General features: G+C 50.1%; 2 protein-coding genes across 5 annotated transcripts in view; one reads left to right on the top strand and one right to left on the bottom strand.

Moving 5' to 3' along the window:
- IGSF3 (immunoglobulin superfamily member 3) overlaps positions 1–6,427 on the top strand; it is a 94,225-nt gene extending 87,798 nt beyond the window's left edge. For all 3 annotated transcript variants that reach the window (XM_027888245.1, XM_027888243.1, XM_027888244.1), the window contains 2 exons: positions 2,299–2,730; positions 3,465–6,427. In XM_027888245.1, coding sequence (XP_027744046.1) covers positions 2,299–2,730; positions 3,465–3,715 — 683 coding nt within the window. In that variant the 3' untranslated portion in view covers positions 3,716–6,427. The remainder of the gene's footprint in view (positions 1–2,298; positions 2,731–3,464) is intronic.
- Positions 6,428–7,607: 1,180 nt separating this feature from the next.
- ADPRH (ADP-ribosylarginine hydrolase) lies at positions 7,608–14,895 on the bottom strand. Of its 2 annotated transcripts, none has more exons than XM_027888247.1 (4): positions 14,753–14,895; positions 13,358–13,704; positions 8,782–9,142; positions 7,608–8,083 (listed from the first exon to the last, which is right to left on the bottom strand). In XM_027888247.1, the coding sequence occupies exons 1-4, from the start codon at positions 14,857–14,859 to the stop codon at positions 7,696–7,698; spliced, it is 1,203 nt and encodes a 400-aa protein (XP_027744048.1). In that variant the 5' UTR covers positions 14,860–14,895; the 3' UTR covers positions 7,608–7,695. The 2 variants fall into 2 exon arrangements, with proteins under 2 accessions (XP_027744048.1, XP_027744049.1); XM_027888248.1 differs by lacking the exon at positions 14,753–14,895 and adding an exon at positions 13,817–13,920.
- Positions 14,896–16,817: the final 1,922 nt, after the last annotated feature.

The following is a 16,817-nucleotide window of genomic DNA, read 5'->3' as shown; positions in this document are numbered from 1 at the left end:
TCAGTCCAGCATTTTCTTTCTTAATAGCAAGATTCTTCTTGCTATTAACATCCTTAAAAAAGCCCTTCTTGTTAGCTGACTCAGCACTGGCCCGTTTCAACTCTAGATGATCTTTGGCCTTTTGCGTCTTCTCCCTGCATAAATGAATCACAGCTGTGTAATCTCCTTACAAAGCGTGACCTCTCTTCCAGGGATCATACAATTTTCTTCTCCCCTTGAGCTCCACAAGGAATTCCTGCTCAGCCAAGTTGCTGTTCTGGCCCCTTTGCTTGACTTAGGACACGGTGGAGTTGTGTGTTCCTGTACTTCTGAAAGGTGGTTCTTGAGAATGACCAGCACTGACAGACTCCTAAACCCTCAGAAGCAGTTTTCCAGAGTACTCAGCTGAATTCTGTCTGTTTTAACAACAGATAAGCTGCAAGGGCAGTTTACCTTGGAAAATAGTGATTCCCTAGTTTTGAGGCATATGACTCAAAATTAAATGTCTGTCTTACAGGCTGTGGGTCAAATTACAGTACAGTCCTCATTCACTGGGTACTTTCCAGCCTGTAAACCACTCTACAAATCCTGCTGTGGTGCTTCATGCCTGCCCATTCCAGTTAGATGTCAGCCTCTTAACTCTGCAGCAGAGCTGGCAAAAGGGTGAGGTTCTGGAAAGGCTTTAGTGGTCATTCCTGGTGGGGATTTGTACTGTGGAGGAGGAGCATTCTAATGGGACAGCAGAGCTCTTTCCTGCCAGCTCCTTGTTGGGGAAGTTGTGCTGGCCAAAGTGGCTCGGGCAGAGACACCTCCCCAGGCAATCCCTGTGCCCTGCATGCCCGCTCAGCTCTAAGTGCAGCTCTCTGTCCAGTCTGAGAACTGATGATGGAGGGGGAAGTGAACTCTGAAAATCCTTGAGGCTCATTTTGAGTTGCAGAAGGATGTGGAGTGGGGAGAGGAGATAATTTTTTTTTTAGAAGTGCTTTGTTGTTGTTTGTTTTTGTTTCATAGCAGTCAGTACTTAACAAAATGACTAATCTTGCTTGTGAGTCATGTCTCATTAGCAAGGATCTCCATGCTCATCTGTCAGGACTATAATCATGAGCAAAGAGGGGGAAAAAACCTCTGAGCACCTTCAGACAGCAGTTCTCCTCTTTCTGCTTAACTTGCTGAGGTGGAGGAGGCTTTGTTTTGGTTTTGAAGCCATTTCCTTCCCTTCCTCCTTTTCACCTCAGTAGTCCCTGAAATCTCAGGATTTAACCTCATTTCTGTTTCTGCTCAGGAGTCTTCCTGGTGAAGATGTGAACTGAAAATACGTGTCCTATGACCTGAAGAGCTCTGGCCTTAATCAAGGTTTTCCTTGTGGTACCCTTTTTTTAAAGGGTTGGGCAGGGGCCATAATGAGAAGCCTGCTGGGCACAGCAGCCCTGGGACTGATGAGAGCTGGGGGACAGCAGCCCTCTCCTGCAGGGACACGCAGGGTCTGCACAAGGGTCTGCCCAGCTATCCTTGCTGGAGGAGAAAGCACCTCTCTCTTCAGTGAGCTGTTGGCTGGTCCTTCCTGCTCAGCTGCTGCATTGGGAAGGGCTTTTTAATCTTTAAATGAAAGCTTAGATCCAGACTGATTTTGATCCCTGGAGTATGTGTTCCCTGGCAAGATGACTAAACCAAATGTTAATTGCTCTTGAAGTCAGCCTTTAATCAACTCATCTTGGGTTCTGGCCACTGTATCTCAGTTAGGTAAAAACTTCTCTTTAGCCTTGCAGAAAGCACTAGAGGGGAAAAAAACAAGAGAGTAAGACTTTTGGAGTGCCCTTGCTGGGTCAGTGTTAAGGCCATTTCCATGGAGGAAATTCTTACCTAAATAACTTTCCAGACTGCTGGAAAAAATCCTCTCCTCTTCTGTCATACTGATTTTCAAGACCTCTGAGTGCTCTTGAAGCAATAAAGAATAAGCAGGGAGTGCAATGCTCTTTGCAGGGGTAGCTGGGGAGGAGTAGTAGGCTGCTGCTCAGCACAGGCACCAAACCATGGTATCTCCTGACACATTCTTGTAGTGTGTTGGGATGAGCTGCAGCAGCTTTGTCCTCTCCCACACACCCCCCTCAGCTGGTGTGAGAGGCTGTATGGGCAGCGGGGTACGATGCTGTGCCTGCGAGGTTGACCACAGAGGTGCCTGTTGGTCTTGGCAGGCTGCATCAAGCCTTTGGGTTTTGTTTGGATCGTGCCCAGCACCAGATTTGTGACAGTCAAGTTTGCAGGATGGCTTCGATGACGGCATTTTGCTCAGCGCTCACCTCTCCCCTTTTGTCACCTCAGATCCCACCTTGCAGGTGGACACAGCCACCGCCAACCTCACGGTGCAGGAGAAGGAGTCCTTCCCGCTGGACTGCAGCATCCTGTCCCGCTCCAGCCCGGAGTCCCACTTTGCAGTGACGTGGTACAGCCTGCGGGCCAAAGAGGCGGGTGACCACACGGAGCAGCAGCAGGAGGAGGAGGAGGAGAGGGAAGCGGTGCTGAGTGTGGGCCCCGACGCCGTGTTCAGCCCCGAGGCCGGTCGCTGGGAGGGCCGCCTGCGCTTCCAGAGGCTCTCGGCGGTGCTTTTCCGGCTGACGGTGCTGCAGGCTGGCGGTGCCGACACGGGCAACTACTCGTGCCGCGTGGAGGAGTGGCTGGCAGACCCCAACGGCGTGTGGTACCGGCTGGCAGACGAGGAGTCGGGGATGGTCGCTGTTCACGTGCAGGATACAGGTGAGGAGAGGTGACAAGTGCCTTGGGGTCATGGCCCTGGCATCCCCTGCGTCTTTGGTTCAGCAAAGGCCAAGGAGTTAAGTGGGACCTGGGTCTCATCTGCACCAGGGCAAGTGTGTGGTGCCAGTGCTTTTCCAAATCAGCTCAATGGCTCATTGCCCAGCTCCTGCTTTGGCTGGAGTATCCACAATGCACTGGGCTCTGTGCTGGGGCTGCCCAGCCCACAGCACTTACCGCCTGGTGTGTCTCACTCAGGAGAGGCAGACTTTGTTCCCCACTGAAATTTAACCCTTCCGTTTAGGACACACCCTGGAAGTTGCATTAGCTCTGCACAGAGGTGTAGGCTGTGGCACAAGAGTCTTGAGTGGTGTAGAGGTCCCAGAGATAACTGAGGTCATGATGGTTTTGTGGGCCCCTAAGGGAAATACCCTTGGTCCTGCTGCTTTTGTGTAGCACCACTGAGGAAATCAAGGCTTTGCAAAGCTCCCTGCTTTATAAGATACTGTAAAATCTCCACCAGGGAGGACTATATCACTCATTAAACTCTTGGGGGTAAAGCTGAAACATGCCCTGTGGTAACTTTCTTCTGGTGTTCTCTTTTCTAACATTGGTATTTTTCTCAGAGCCCCACCTCCTGCATTGACAAGGATTAATGAGCATCTGATTTTTAACTCTTGAAGATGTTTGTAATGCAGGGCATACATGAAATGTCACCATCCTGTGTCTCTTTCCAGGCTCCACTCTGCAGTCGGTCATCTGCTCCAACGATGCCCTTTTCTACTTTGTGTTCTTCTACCCCTTCCCCATCTTCGGCATCTTGATCATCACCATCCTCCTGGTGCGATTCAAGAGCCGAAACTCCAGCAAGAACTCAGAGGGCAAGAACGGGGTCCCCTTGCTGTGGATCAAAGAGCCCCACCTCAACTACTCTCCCACTTGCCTAGAGCCACCGGTGCTCAGCATCCACCCGGGAACCATGGACTAAAGAGGCAGAAGCACCTGGGGGGACGCACAGAGGGAAAAAAGCAGAGACATGCTGGGAACCCCAGAACGGGTTTTGTTGTTCTTGTTTCGTTTGTTTCCCTGTCTGTGCTGTGATGCAGAGGCTGAGCTCTGTGGGGTGCCCAGCCAGTAGGAGCGGGAAGGTCCAAGACTTTTTCCACCCATGGAAACACACCCCCTCATCCCAATGGACAGAGGCACTTGCTGTACATAGCGGATGTTCCTCTCGAACTAATTTTACTCCCATCAGTTGCTGTCTTTTGGGCTGTTACTTTTTTATCATTTCTTTATCAGTTGCTCAGAAAACTGTAGGCTTCCCCTGCTCTCCACACAGTGTGGAGTTCCCAGGGGTTGTTTGGTCCTGGGACAATCTCTTTGGAAGTAAGTGTATATGTTTTCCAAAACAGACTGGTTTTCCTTCTCAGACTCAGTGCCATGGTGAAGAAGGTCTTTTCCCGAGGTGTGCTCTTCCAAAACAGACAAAGCCAGGTCTATCCCCAGAGGGGTTAACTGGGCTGTCTTCTGGGAGGTCCATTGCAAAGACTGACTGTAGCCTCATCCTCTTCTTGCCTCCACCTTACTTTTCTCTCAGGAGGGAACAGTTCACCTTTTGGGAGCATTCCCAGGTATTGGAGAGACTGAACGTTCAGCACGCTTGTGATCAGGACAAAAGCAGTTTAGTTTGTCTCAAAGAACTGAAGGGGTGAAAGGAAGGAGGACCCTGAAAGCCCTGACTTGGTTGGTAGCAAAGAGGGTCCTCATATGGTCCAGCTTACCAGAGTCATGCTCTTCCCTGGTGTCCACGCTGCCACCTCTGACGAGGCGGATCCCCTCTGTGCCCCAGTCGTTTGTGGATGGGAGGCTTGATCCAGTCTCTGAAGGTTTCAACATGACCAAAGTAATTACTCTAGGAAGGAGGAAAGGGGAAGCTCCACGGGTTGGGTTCACAGTCCCCGGATGGTTCAGCCAAAGGAGCCCAGTAGCAAACATGCCATGCAACGGGGACATGCAGTTCACAACCACAGGTCACGAGTTTTCCTGTGCCTTGCACTACTTCCTGGTGCAAGCCTGGACAAGGCAAGGAGCCTGCAGCACATCAGCACCCTAGGGGCTTCCCTGCTCCTTAACCAAGAGAAATCTTCTCCTGTGTGTGTATCTGCATCTGCTGTTTTTCGTTTCTGGGACTTCAGGAGGAAAAACTCTTTCTCCATAAGCTCCCTCTCCTGGCAAAGTCACCTGCTCTTTTAAGAGCTGCTGTGGCAGGAAATGCTGTTCTTTCTGTGAAAGATATGGCTCTCATGAACCAAACCAGGGCTCTCGCCACGTGGGGCACCTGAACTCCTGTACCCCTGATGCCAAGAACCCCTGCCCTGTCCTGTGGAGGAAACCGCCTCCTCCCCCGTACGACCTAAGCGTTACGTCTGGCGGAAGGAAATGTTTGCCAAAAATGGCCTTTTGTTGTCTTCCTCGATGTCTTCCTGGCAAATACGGCCATTTATGTTTTTGCATCATGGCTGAAGCCAACCAGGGGTGGATGGGCACAACCACTAGAGCACCCTGCCTCACGTGTGAGAGGTGCCATACCCACAGCCGTTGTCCTCTCTGGGAGGGTTGGACTGCTCTTTGGGAACAGAGGGGACCTCAGCAGATGCTCTGTAGCACTAGTCAGACCCTGATGCCTTGGTGTTTCAGAGGTGGTGAGGCTTCAGGTAGGAGATCTGCACCACACAGCCTCTCTCCTGTCTGGAAGAGGACCCGCGTGGCTGCAGATCAACCCGCCCTAAGGCATCTGAAGTTGGCCACCTCTGCGCCTCTACCAGAACAGCATTGGTTTCTTCTTCTGCTGGGAAGCCCAAATTTCACTTGTCCCTCTGTGAAGTCTGCCTCCTCGAGATGTAACTGCTTGCTGGCCCCAGCATATGCATAAAGTCACACTCCTATATATGTATGTATGTATCGCACACCCGCACACTTGTCTTCCCTTTCTGACTGAGGTGTCTGCAAAGAGAGGAGTGGGATGAGAAGTGAATGGAAATGAAGAACCGAGGTGCAAACAGCAGCAGCTGCAGCCAGTGGGTATTATTTCATATGTACTATCTCATGTATATACTGCTCCTGGGCGGGGACTGCGACTCATTCCAGCTCCAAGGAAGAAGAGAAAATGAAGACAGGAGGAGCCGTTCTTCCCTGGGAGAGCCCTGCTCTGCGTCTGAGCCACGCTCCTCCTCGCCAGCCTGTCTGCCCCAGAGCAGGGCTCTCCTGGAGGGCTTCCCGTGGCCCCGTCCCCCCAGATGGAACGGGTCCCTTCCCAGCCCAGCGGTTCCTGCACAGAGCCCAGGCTGTCCCGGGAAGCAGCTCCCACACTGGTCCCTGAACGTACCTTGCCAGTGACATTTCTCCATTGCTCTGGCAGTGTGTTGCCCAGTCTCAAACTTCTCTCTGTTTTTATAAGGCAGACTCTTCCTGTAACAAGTTTTAATGCGGAGCTTTTCAAACCACTCTCTCTGCTGTAACTTTCTGTAACAAACCCGAGAAGAAAGAGAGATACCCTATCCATGCATGATGTGGAAAAACGTTTGGGAGATTTTTTTTTTTTTTTTTAAGAAAACAACAAAAAACTTTGTACTATGTTGCACTAAAACATGTTTTATACAACACACTCGAGAGCTGTAGTAAACTGTGTTGAAATTGTGAATCCTATTGCTGCTGCTTTTTGTCAGATTTGGTGTCGTCTTATGCCTTTATGTGCACTCCCTGCATAAAGGTGCAGAGCCGCCCTCTCGGGCAGCCTCTCCCTCTTCCTTGATGCATTAACTCCCCTCCCACCCTGGTAGAGCTTCTCCTCTCTTACAGGTTGGAGCTTACAGACACCTTGCACCCTCTGGCTCTTCATACTTCTCCCTTCCACCTCTCTTAATTCATACCATAACAGAATATAGCATTTAAAAGAGGCCTGTCAGGTCTTTTTGAATGGGATACACTGTTTTTGAATTCCTCTGAAAACAGTAAGTACTTTGCTGTGTCATAGTCTGGATTTGAAGAAAAACCTTTTTTATATAGAATTATGCATAGCAAAATGTGAAGCAAATAATCTTTAGTAACATTGATGAAAGCAGAAGAATACAGTTCACTACAGAAGTTGATGCAAAATGCAACCTGTTCATTCTCATTACCCACTTTTACTGTGAGTAAGGATTTGATCAGGAGTCTTGAATTCCCACACTGACTGAAATGGGGAAGTAGCATGATGAATCCCTACCTGTGCTGCAGAAGTGCTGTGGAATTGTGCAAAGTGCACTGCTCACACAGGTCGGGTTTGGGGGGTTTTCCACATTAATTTAAAACAAAAAAGTATTCTCTGCTAAAATATAAGAAAACTCTTGTTATCCTCCGTTCTCCCCACAGTAGGTTGGTTGCCTTGGGCTGCATCTGCTCTAGTCTCTGTGCTAAGCAGCAGAGGTTTTAGCTCCACAGATGCTCAGTGCTGCAGCAGTGTGTCCCTGTATCAGGTGACAAGCTTGGGGCAGAGCTGTTGCAGCTTTGCCAGGAGGCATCTCTGCCAGCCCACTGTACCCTCTCTGTGGTCGAGTGTGCATCGCTGATCCCCTGGCATGCTCCCATGGGCAGGACCCTGGTTTGGGGCAGCCTGAGTGAGTTTTGCTGCCTGTCCTGCTGCTGCAGCAGGACCAGCAGTGCTGCAGTGGGTGCTCCTGCACAATGCGCAGCCGCCCTGCAGTGGAGGAGGGATGTGTCAGGGCTTGGCTGCTCAAGGGACCGCCGTGTGCTTGCATCAAACCACCTTGTGACTGCTTCCCCCCACCCACCAGCCCCAAGAGAGAGCCCACATGGCCTCCCCACTGAAGCCAACACACATGCAGAGAGAAAAGGCTCACAAACTTTAATCCAGTGGGTCTGCAGAGCGAGCCAGGGTGGCAGGGGTTAAGTGCGCCCCGACAACCCTGCCTAGACGAGCTGGTACAAGCCCTCGGCTACCTTCTCCAGGCGGTCCTTGTACTCCAGGTGGGCGTAGAGGGGGAGGGGAACCCCCTGGAAGCCGTGTATGACCCCCCACCATCCCGCCGCGATGACAGCAGTGGAGTCGCTGTCACCCCCGTGGAAGAAGGCGCGGTGAGCCAGCTCGGTCCAGGAGTCCCCCGCGCCCAGCAGCGCATCGTAAGCGATCATGGGGGCGTCATGCCCACTGCTGCCCGCCCAGCCGTCGTAGCTCAGGGATGAATAGAAGTCGTCCCTCTCTTCCACGCCGTACTTGAGGGGGAAGGTGGGCATCGAGACCCCGTCTGATATGCCCCTCTCCTCCAGGTATCTTTTCCATTGGTTTTCAAAGTAGTACCTGTAAAACAGGAGACGGGATGGAGTGGCTGTAAGAGCTGTCCCAGGGCAGGAGCACATCCCTGAGCTCTGCGCGGGCCAAGAGCCACACCAAGAGCCCGGAGCAACAGATCAGAAAAATGGTAGGTGTCACCTCTTTGTCAGACTGGGGACATGATTTACAGTAAGAGGCCCGAGGACGTGTTTCAGTGAGTTAGATTTCCCCTCCCTCCAGCCACATGGGAGAAGGCAGCTCAGCACCTGCTGCTGTCGTGCTGCGCAGGATTCAAAGGCTCAGAGTGAGAGCTGAGTCATCCTCCCAAATTCAGAGTAACTCTACCTCTGTGCCCCTGTGCACAGAGCCACAGTGGATCTGCAGCCACATTTGATTATAACTTTCAAACTGAGCTCAGCCCTAAGCATGATGCTGTTCCCTAGGCCCTCCTGCTTCACCTCTTTCATCAGATCACTTGCTGGAGATGACAAATCTACCTACCTCATACCAGATCCAAAAAAAGTCACAACTACATGACTCAAACACAATCTGCCTTTTTCTTTTTTTCCCCCAAGTTAGAGATACTCTGAACTGATTTGATCCCACGGCAGGCATGTGCTGCTCTAGGAGTTTACCATAGCAATTACTGACACTTCAGGATAAACAGAGCTTGCCCTGCTGCGCACGGGCTTTAGGGAAAGGCGGTTGCTGGGAGCGTGGCTCACCAGTTCTCCATGTTCTCCTTCACGAAGAAGCCGCTCTCCTGCACGTAGGCTTTTGCCTGTGGCAGCACATCCAGCAGCCCCTTGCCCCAGGCCTGGAGGGGCACGTTGTTCACTGCATAGGCCGTGAAGAGAGCCGAGACCAGGGCCCCCAGGTAGCCCGTGGGGTGGTGGTGGGTCATGCGGCCGCTCTCGATGCTGACTTGCAGCAGGGTGTCCAGCTGCTCGGGGCGGTAGAAGCGCAGCCCGATGCACATGGCGCGCATGGCACCCCCGCAGCCTCCCGCCCGCTCACTGAACGGGATCCTCCAGCCGTTCGGCTGCTCCGGGCGCAGCTTCATTGTGCTTTCCATAGACGTGATACCTGGATAGGAGCGGCACGGCCCAGGAAAAACAAAAGGAAAGATGCATCAGTAGGACATAGGGTCACACAGCTTGGGAACTAGGGGAAGACAGGAAAGGTAGTGGGGAAAGAAGCCTTACTCTGCATAAGGGATTCGAGATTCCTTTTAAAAACATCAGTTGTCTGCACACCTAGGTATCCTGCCTTAAACTGCTGGAGCATATTGTGTCCTCCCAAACAGACATGATAATTACTGCTTGTGAAAATAATTTAAAAGTCCAGGAGGTAAGAAACACTCCACTCATGATTTACTGGTATTGTTTATGTTATTTAATAACTTATCTATAAAATATATACACTAATAGATTAGATACATACACATCTCTCTCTCTCTCACCCCTTCCCCCCCTCCTCCCCAAAAGGGTCTGTATGATCCCTAACACAAGGCAAATCTAAGTAACTCTGCTTTTTCAGTTTTTTAACCTCTTTAAAGGACCTTTTAAAGGCAGAGACTCCACAAACTCCTCAGGAATCTTTCCCATTGCCTCACTGATAAGAAACATTTTCGAAGTCTCCCTTGCCAAAGTTTAGGTTTGTCAGAAAGTCTTGAATGTAGCGCCTCCCTCACCTCACCATGGTCTGCATAACTGCTTTTACTGTACTTCTCTTCCATAAGCTGAAGAACAACTGCACCGGGTGAGGCCAAGGGTTTGTCCAGCCCCCTAGCTCGTCTCCACACACTATCCACTAACAGATAACTGTGGAAAGGCTATAAAAAATGAGGCAAGTACAGTGTTTCCCAAAAACCCACTTGGCTTTCAGCAGGCATAGAAGCACAGCCTGCTTGAGTCAGAAGATAAATCCAAACTGAACACACATTCAGTAAGCCTCAGCAGACTGAGCCACCATAACCAGTCTCCTGCGCTTGAACCCATCAAGCCTTCAGACTCCTTTAACATCCCAGGGTAACCAGACCCACAGTTTTGCTATGGAAGGTGTTTCCTTTAGTTTTAAACAACCATTAGACAATTTCCTTAAATTCCCCTCTAACCCTTAAAAGAAGTATCGACTTTTCATGTTCTTGCTGGAACTTCGAGAAAAACCTTTCTTCAGGGCATGTTTGGGCAAGTTGAGACCACACACCTCAGTCCTTGATAAAAAAAGTGAGATTGTTCTTGCATTAACTGTAGTTAAAATGAGGAAGATGACAAGGTTTTGACTAAAGAAAGACTGGTTCTTTTGCATTACAATTTGCTTGCAGCTTTAAGCCTGTGCATATCATTTTAGGAAATGACTACTGATTACTTGCAAGTGGAAAAATTGTGTAAAACAAACTAGCATATGACAGCTAAGACTCTTGAGGATTTATGAAGTATTACAAGTATTATCCTCATGCTTTTAAACAGTTAAAATATTAAAACATTTGAAAGCCGATTTAGGAAGACTAAGCTGAAATCACGTCAGTTCTCTTTTTAAAAGCAAGTTTTTTAAAAAAATGCTGTAGGACTTTTTGAATCAAAAAATTGTTTTGGAAATCTACCAAATCCTGATTAGGAATCTTTTGTACTAACAATAGGAAACTAAAAGTAACCTGAGGGGGATTCTGGTCTAAAGAAAGGAGAAATACAAGCAAAAAGCAGTGTGTGAAGAAAGGCAACCTGAAAAAGTTTCAAGAACAACTTGAAACACTCTATTTCTGGAATAGGCTTCCAGTCCACTTATCTAGACTCTTCATGAGCACAGACAGTAACAGTTGTTTGAGACTGATCGATATGCATAAAAAAAGGTGAGTTAAAACAACCACATAGTGGTAAATGATTCCACAGGGAGAGGGCTTGGAGGGAAAGAGTTTTGAAGCAGAAGGCTTCCTGGAGAGGCAGATGTAGTTTGTACCTCTAAAAAAGAAGTACCTCCATGCTTGTGTTGCTCAATTCACTGGCTTTGTAATCTGCAAGGAACAATGAATTTGGGGTTGTGGTGCATCACATACAGCAATGATGGGCTATTGTAGGGATTAACCTGTCGCTGAACTAAAATAGTGAGTTCACTCCTGGAGCTGCATCCCTGAGGGACCCTGCTGTGGCTGCCCAATGACTCATAACATTGTGGGAATCCCTTTGTTGCTGCAGGTTTTGGTTTTCAGGTCTGGACTCCCTCATGTGGGCGATCAGTGTGACTTTCCCCTACTGTTTTAGGGAACTCTCCTCTCTGTTTGGTGAAAGTTCCAACAGCAACTTTCCATACTCAGCCTCCAGGGCTACAATTCCCCAGTGAGTACTTTGACCAGAGCAGCACCACCATGGTTTATGTTCTCAGTTAAAATCCATTTATTCTGAACTGCCAAAAGAAGTTACTGACATGCAACTTCTATCATTAGGACCTATCAATATGGCATGGAGTCTCCAGACTGCAGACAGCTTCTGAGATATGGATTAGGTATTCCCTTTGATAGCACGTCAGTGGGCATTAAACTGCTAAGGGTCAGGATTTAAGCTCTCAGAACTGAGTGCCTTTCCTGTGGCTGCATCAGGAACAATCCAGAACGCTGTTGCAAAAACATTCCCAACAGACTTCCATTTTTTCCACATTTCTTTCCCCACTTCCCCCAAAATTTTACGATTTTCAAGTGTCCTTGGACCCACTAAAGAATGTGCATTTCTTTCTTTAGCTAGATAACCTGACCTTTCCTTAGCACTCCACTTCATACCAAATTTGCTTTCAAGTTCTTCACTTCCAAATGGGAGCTGCTTTTGGGCATATTGCAGTTCAGTTACTCCCAGAAGGACTGCAGCAGGTGTGCTATTATCCTTAGCTATTAATTACTAACATTTAAATTTTAGGTCCTTTTTCATTTCAGGGTTTAGTCACCAAGCTTAAATAGTGGAGGTGAAAATACCTTCCAGGTGTTGTCTCACTCCCTGCTGTGGTTAGTCCACCCTGGCAGACCCCATCAGATGGGGAAACTAAATGATGCTCCTTTGCCAAAAGAGCAGTGAATCTCTTGGAAGTTTAACCTGTCAACTCCTGCTATCCTGACAAGTATCATTACTCCTTCCTAAACATCTTATTAATTAGGCAAACATCTGGAACTAACTGTGTTAAAGAAGACTGATAATTTAATTCTTTACCCATGGGTAGGAGGTCACTGTGGAAAGGTAAGCAGAATAAATTCCTGCTCAAGTCTCCAACCTGGTTTATTTTGGAATATGGCAATGCAGGATTTGGCCTTTCCCACGTTTAATGTCAAGAAAGAACATTCTTCACATATTCTGGCCACTCCAAATAAGCATGTCCAGGCATACATACAATTCCAATGTATAAACTTTGCCTAGGATTGCTGAATTTCAGTGTTCCCTGGATACTTCATGCTTCCTGCACTAGTCAGATTAGAGGTCCAGCCTCAGCAGCTCTAGTTTAATTCAAGCATCCAGAACAGGCTGGGCCACGGGCACAGAGACAAGACAGGATCCTCAGGGAAGAGCTGGGTCAGCAGGTCTGGGTGAACTAGGAACTTTAGGGATACGTTGTACATGGCGTGGCTACTGCAGCCTGTGAATGTGCCCTTCCTAAATACTGCCAGGCCCACTGCCTGTGGCACAGACTCAGCAGCACTGTGTCCACGCAGAGAAAAGATGGAAATACAGGGCTCAGGGAAGAAGACTGTGGCCTGACTGTCCCGTTGCAGAAAGTAGATGTGCCGAGCAAGCCACAAGCAGACTCTGGGTTTAATAAACATAATTACTCCAAGCAAAGATCTTTGTGACTTTAATTGTATTTTGGATGTAATTTTTGCATTCTTTACAAGTAGTTCTGTATTACTTCTCTATTTAAATGTGTTGCATTAACACAGCATCTGGGGGGGGGGGGTGTTACACAGGGTTGGATTTGCATTTTTTATCTGAGTGTAGGCATCCCCAGTGCAAAAACCGTCATCCTTCCCTTGAGTTCAAGGCTAGGCCTCAAACACATCTGTAAGAATGTTCTGTAAACATGGGCAAAACAGTATCTTTTAAACCTACTTCAGGAGAAGCCTAAACCACTCCAGCTTGCCTTATTCTGTCCTCTTTAGCTCGTCCTGAAACAGGCACTGAGCATGGAACACTTTTGGTTTTAGGTGAAAGACAGTTAATACTATGAACAGCCAAAAGCAGAGCCAGGGCCAACCTCAGCTCTGAGATGCGGGAAAGACATCAGTGAGAGCACAGCCCTGCCCAGACAGTGTGATGGAAGGGTTACCTGGAGCTCTGCCTTCCATGTCATTCATGCACTCCTTGTAGTTCTTTGCAAGCAGAGAGTAGAGACGCCGTAACGATGGGTGTCTTCCGGCAGCTACGAGGGCTTCGGCCGTGGCCAAGTGCATCACTGTGTCATCGCTGACTCTCCAGCCGTCGATGCTCACGTTGCCGAGTCCCCCCATCTCTGCCAGCTCCCTGTGGATGGCTGGGCCACTCTGCTCGAACTCCCACTTCCCATTGTAATAGCCCAGCGTGTCACCAACTCCGCTCAGCACCATCGATGCCACATAGTTTTCCAACTTCTTCGGACATGTTTTTTGACCCCGGACTGATTCCAAGTAGAAAACTCTATGGGGAGGGGAAAAAAAAGAGAGGGACATTGAAAATAAAGTCTTTCTCACTTCAGTAAGGGCCTGTACTGCTAAGCTCCAGCAGGCTGGATACCCTGCCTAGCACCCACGTCTCACTCAGAGGATCTCTTTCTTCAGAGCACATGCTTCCCTGTGCACCCATCGTGTGGAAGTGCTCCCAGACAGCCCAGCCCTGGGCCAGGGGCAGACAGACATGCCCCGCCCCAGATAATGCCACGTGTAGTTCCTTGCTGAAATGTCGACACTCAAGGGCAGGATTTCATAAGCATGTGCAGGTTATGTGACCGCAACCATGTTCCCCACCTTTTTATGGGCAGCCAGCTCAGAACTGCACCCAGTGACTTCTGTACTCTGGGGTAAGGCAAGGCTGATCCTCAGGACAAAAGCAAGGGGTCTGTGGTAAGTATGGAAGTAAGGTAAGGATGACTGTGGGGAGAGGCTGATTCTCAGGGGTACAAAAGTAAGGGATGTATGAATAAGTATGGGGTGAGACTGACCCTCGGGTAGAAAAGCAAAGGGTGTGGGGTAAGTATGGAAGTAAGGAGGGGCTGACCCTCAGGGGTACAAAAGCAAGGGATGTATGGGGCAAGTATGGAAGTAACGTGAGAATGACAGTTGGGGATACAAAACCAAGGGATTTAGGTGTAAGTACGGAAGGAGAGGCTGACCCTCAGGGGCACAAAAGTAAGGGACGCATGGGTAAGTATGGGGTGAGACTGACCCCAGGGGATACAAAAGCAATGGGGTAAGTATGGAAGTCAGGCAAGGCTGACCCCCAGGGTACAAAAGCAAGGGGGGGTTGGGGTAAGTACGGGGTAAGGCGATGCCGAGCTCCTCGGCTTTGGCAGGGCCGGGCCATGGCGGTAACGCCCGGCCCTGTCGCTCCGGCCCACAACAGCCGGCTGCTCGCACAGGCAGAGCTCCCACCCCGCTCCCCAAGCTCGGGGTTTGCTTCCCGCCCTCACTCGGGACCAGCGCAGGCGGGGCAGGGCGGCGGGGCCAGCCCGGCCCCAGCGGGTACTTACACAGCGAGCCCTGCCAGCGCCCCCAGCCCGGCCAGCACCGCCAGCGCGGCCAGCACGTACCGCCGGGGGCTGTGCCGGCCCCGCAGCCACGGCCGGCCCGGAGACATCGGGCACGGCGCGGCCTCGGCGGCCCCGCAAGGCCTCGGACGCGGCCCCCGCTCCGCCCCGCCCGTGCCAACCCCCCCGGCCAACGCGGGCCCGGCTCGGCGCAGGCGGGGGCTCGGCCCGGGCCGCATTGTGTTCGCTTTCATTTTCGGGAGCGGCTCTCTCGGAATCGAAAGCTGGCACGTGGGAGATGAAGTCACCGCGTGGAATCGGACTGATTAATGGAAAACAATAAAATGGAGTAAAAGTGAAAGGTGCTCTCAGCATCTCCCCTGCTCGCTGGTTGCATGAGCGGCTCCCTCCCTCCCTCCTCCCGGCTGAGCCCCTCCGGGGTGGTGGGAGCAGAGTCCCGCTCAGTGCCTGCGCTGGGGACAGACCTTTCCCTGGCCTTGGTTTATGTTTCCCCTCCTTTTAGCAGCCTGAGCAGAACCTCCAGCCTTTACCTTTGCTCATGTGCCTCTGCCCCCCTCATAGGATCATCAACATTGGAAGCGACCCTGAAGATCATCCAGTCCAACCATTTACCCAGCATCACTACTGTAACCCCTAACCACTAAACCATGTCACTGAACACCAGATCCAGACATCTCTTGAACATCTCCAGGGATGGTGGCTCCCACCACCTCCCTGGGCAACCTATTCCAATGCCTAACCACCTAACAGTCAAGAATTTTTATTCTAATATCTAATCTGAATCTCCCCTGTCTCAGTTCAAGGCTGTTTCCTCTAGTCCTCTCACTGTAGGTGGAAGAGACTAGCCCCCACCTCACTACAACCTCCTTTCACGTAGCTGTGGAGAGCGATGAGGTCTCAAGCCTCCCCTACACCATCTCCTTCAGTGAGACAAACTCCTTTGGTGTTTGGGGCCAGCACTCTTCCCAAAGCCCCAGTCAGGCCCAGCTCAACTCTCTGGTGACCCCAACCTCTCCCACACCAGGTCTGGTCTTTGCTGTGTCTCATGGTGCTGCTTTATGTAGTGTCCTGAGGTGCCTGGTGATCCCACTGCCTTGTTTTATCCTTTGTTTTTAGTGATGGTGGTGGCTAGTTGGCTGAGGGAACCTAGTCAGTGGATGAGGAAGAGACAGGAGCACAAATCAGGAGCAAGAAATAGGACAGAGCATAGCTGGGCTTGCACTTCATGGAGGACCAATTTTTTTACCAACTGGCAGTCACTTGACGTTCTGCACGCCAGCTCTTCAGAGCCCTGGTTCATCTCAGAAGGTACCAGCACCTCTTACATGAAGGAAAAAAAAAATCCCCCCTGGATGCCTATGAGAGAAAGCCATGGTATTTTTTGAGCTGCACCCCTGGGGGATTTCAAGGCAATCACAACTGTAGCTCTGGGTCAGAGCAGAGTCCCTGGGGAATTTGGGGGCAAGTGAGAGTGGAGGGCTGGAGTGGGGTCCTGGGGGAATTCAGGTAGCTGAGAGCAGAGTGCTGTGAGGGAGCAGTTTGGTATGCCATGCCCATTCATTTGGGCAGCCTCTGAAGCCTGCTGCAAATGTGGAGTTTGAGAAGCATCTGGTAAAGAAAATAGTAACAGAAAAGGAAGTCGGAAAAGAAGCTGACAGTGTTTCAACACTGCCAGCAGTGCCTGCTAACCTTTTGTGTTTCTCTGCTTCATTTTGTTTTCTCTAGAACAGCTCTGAATTTACTTAGGTTGGTGCAATGCTTAAAAGCAAAGTGGGGTTTTTCTCTCCTAAGGTTTGGGCCTCTGAGAAGGAAACTTTTGCCTTGCAGTCTGTGAGTAATGGCTTCTGCTCCAGCCTGAAGGGCAGAGGAGCAGAGAGGAAAGTTGCAGGGTTTCTCAAAAGGAGAGGAAGATGGGAGAACACCTCTATGTCAGCAAAAAAATGCCTTTGGCACTGGGATGTTTGGATTTCATCATTGCTTCCCATTTCCTGAATTCTTTCAGCTTCCTCAAAAATGAAACCAAGGTGCGCAGTGCAGTTTAGTGACA

Source organism: Empidonax traillii, unplaced genomic scaffold, assembly GCF_003031625.1.
Source record: "Empidonax traillii isolate 1590-97213 ecotype Southwest subspecies unplaced genomic scaffold, ASM303162v1 scaffold236:size2090792, whole genome shotgun sequence".
Taxonomy (NCBI): Eukaryota; Metazoa; Chordata; class Aves; order Passeriformes; family Tyrannidae; genus Empidonax; species Empidonax traillii.
The sequence above is the reverse complement of the archived record's forward strand: the minus strand, read 5'-3'. Positions and strand labels throughout refer to the sequence as shown.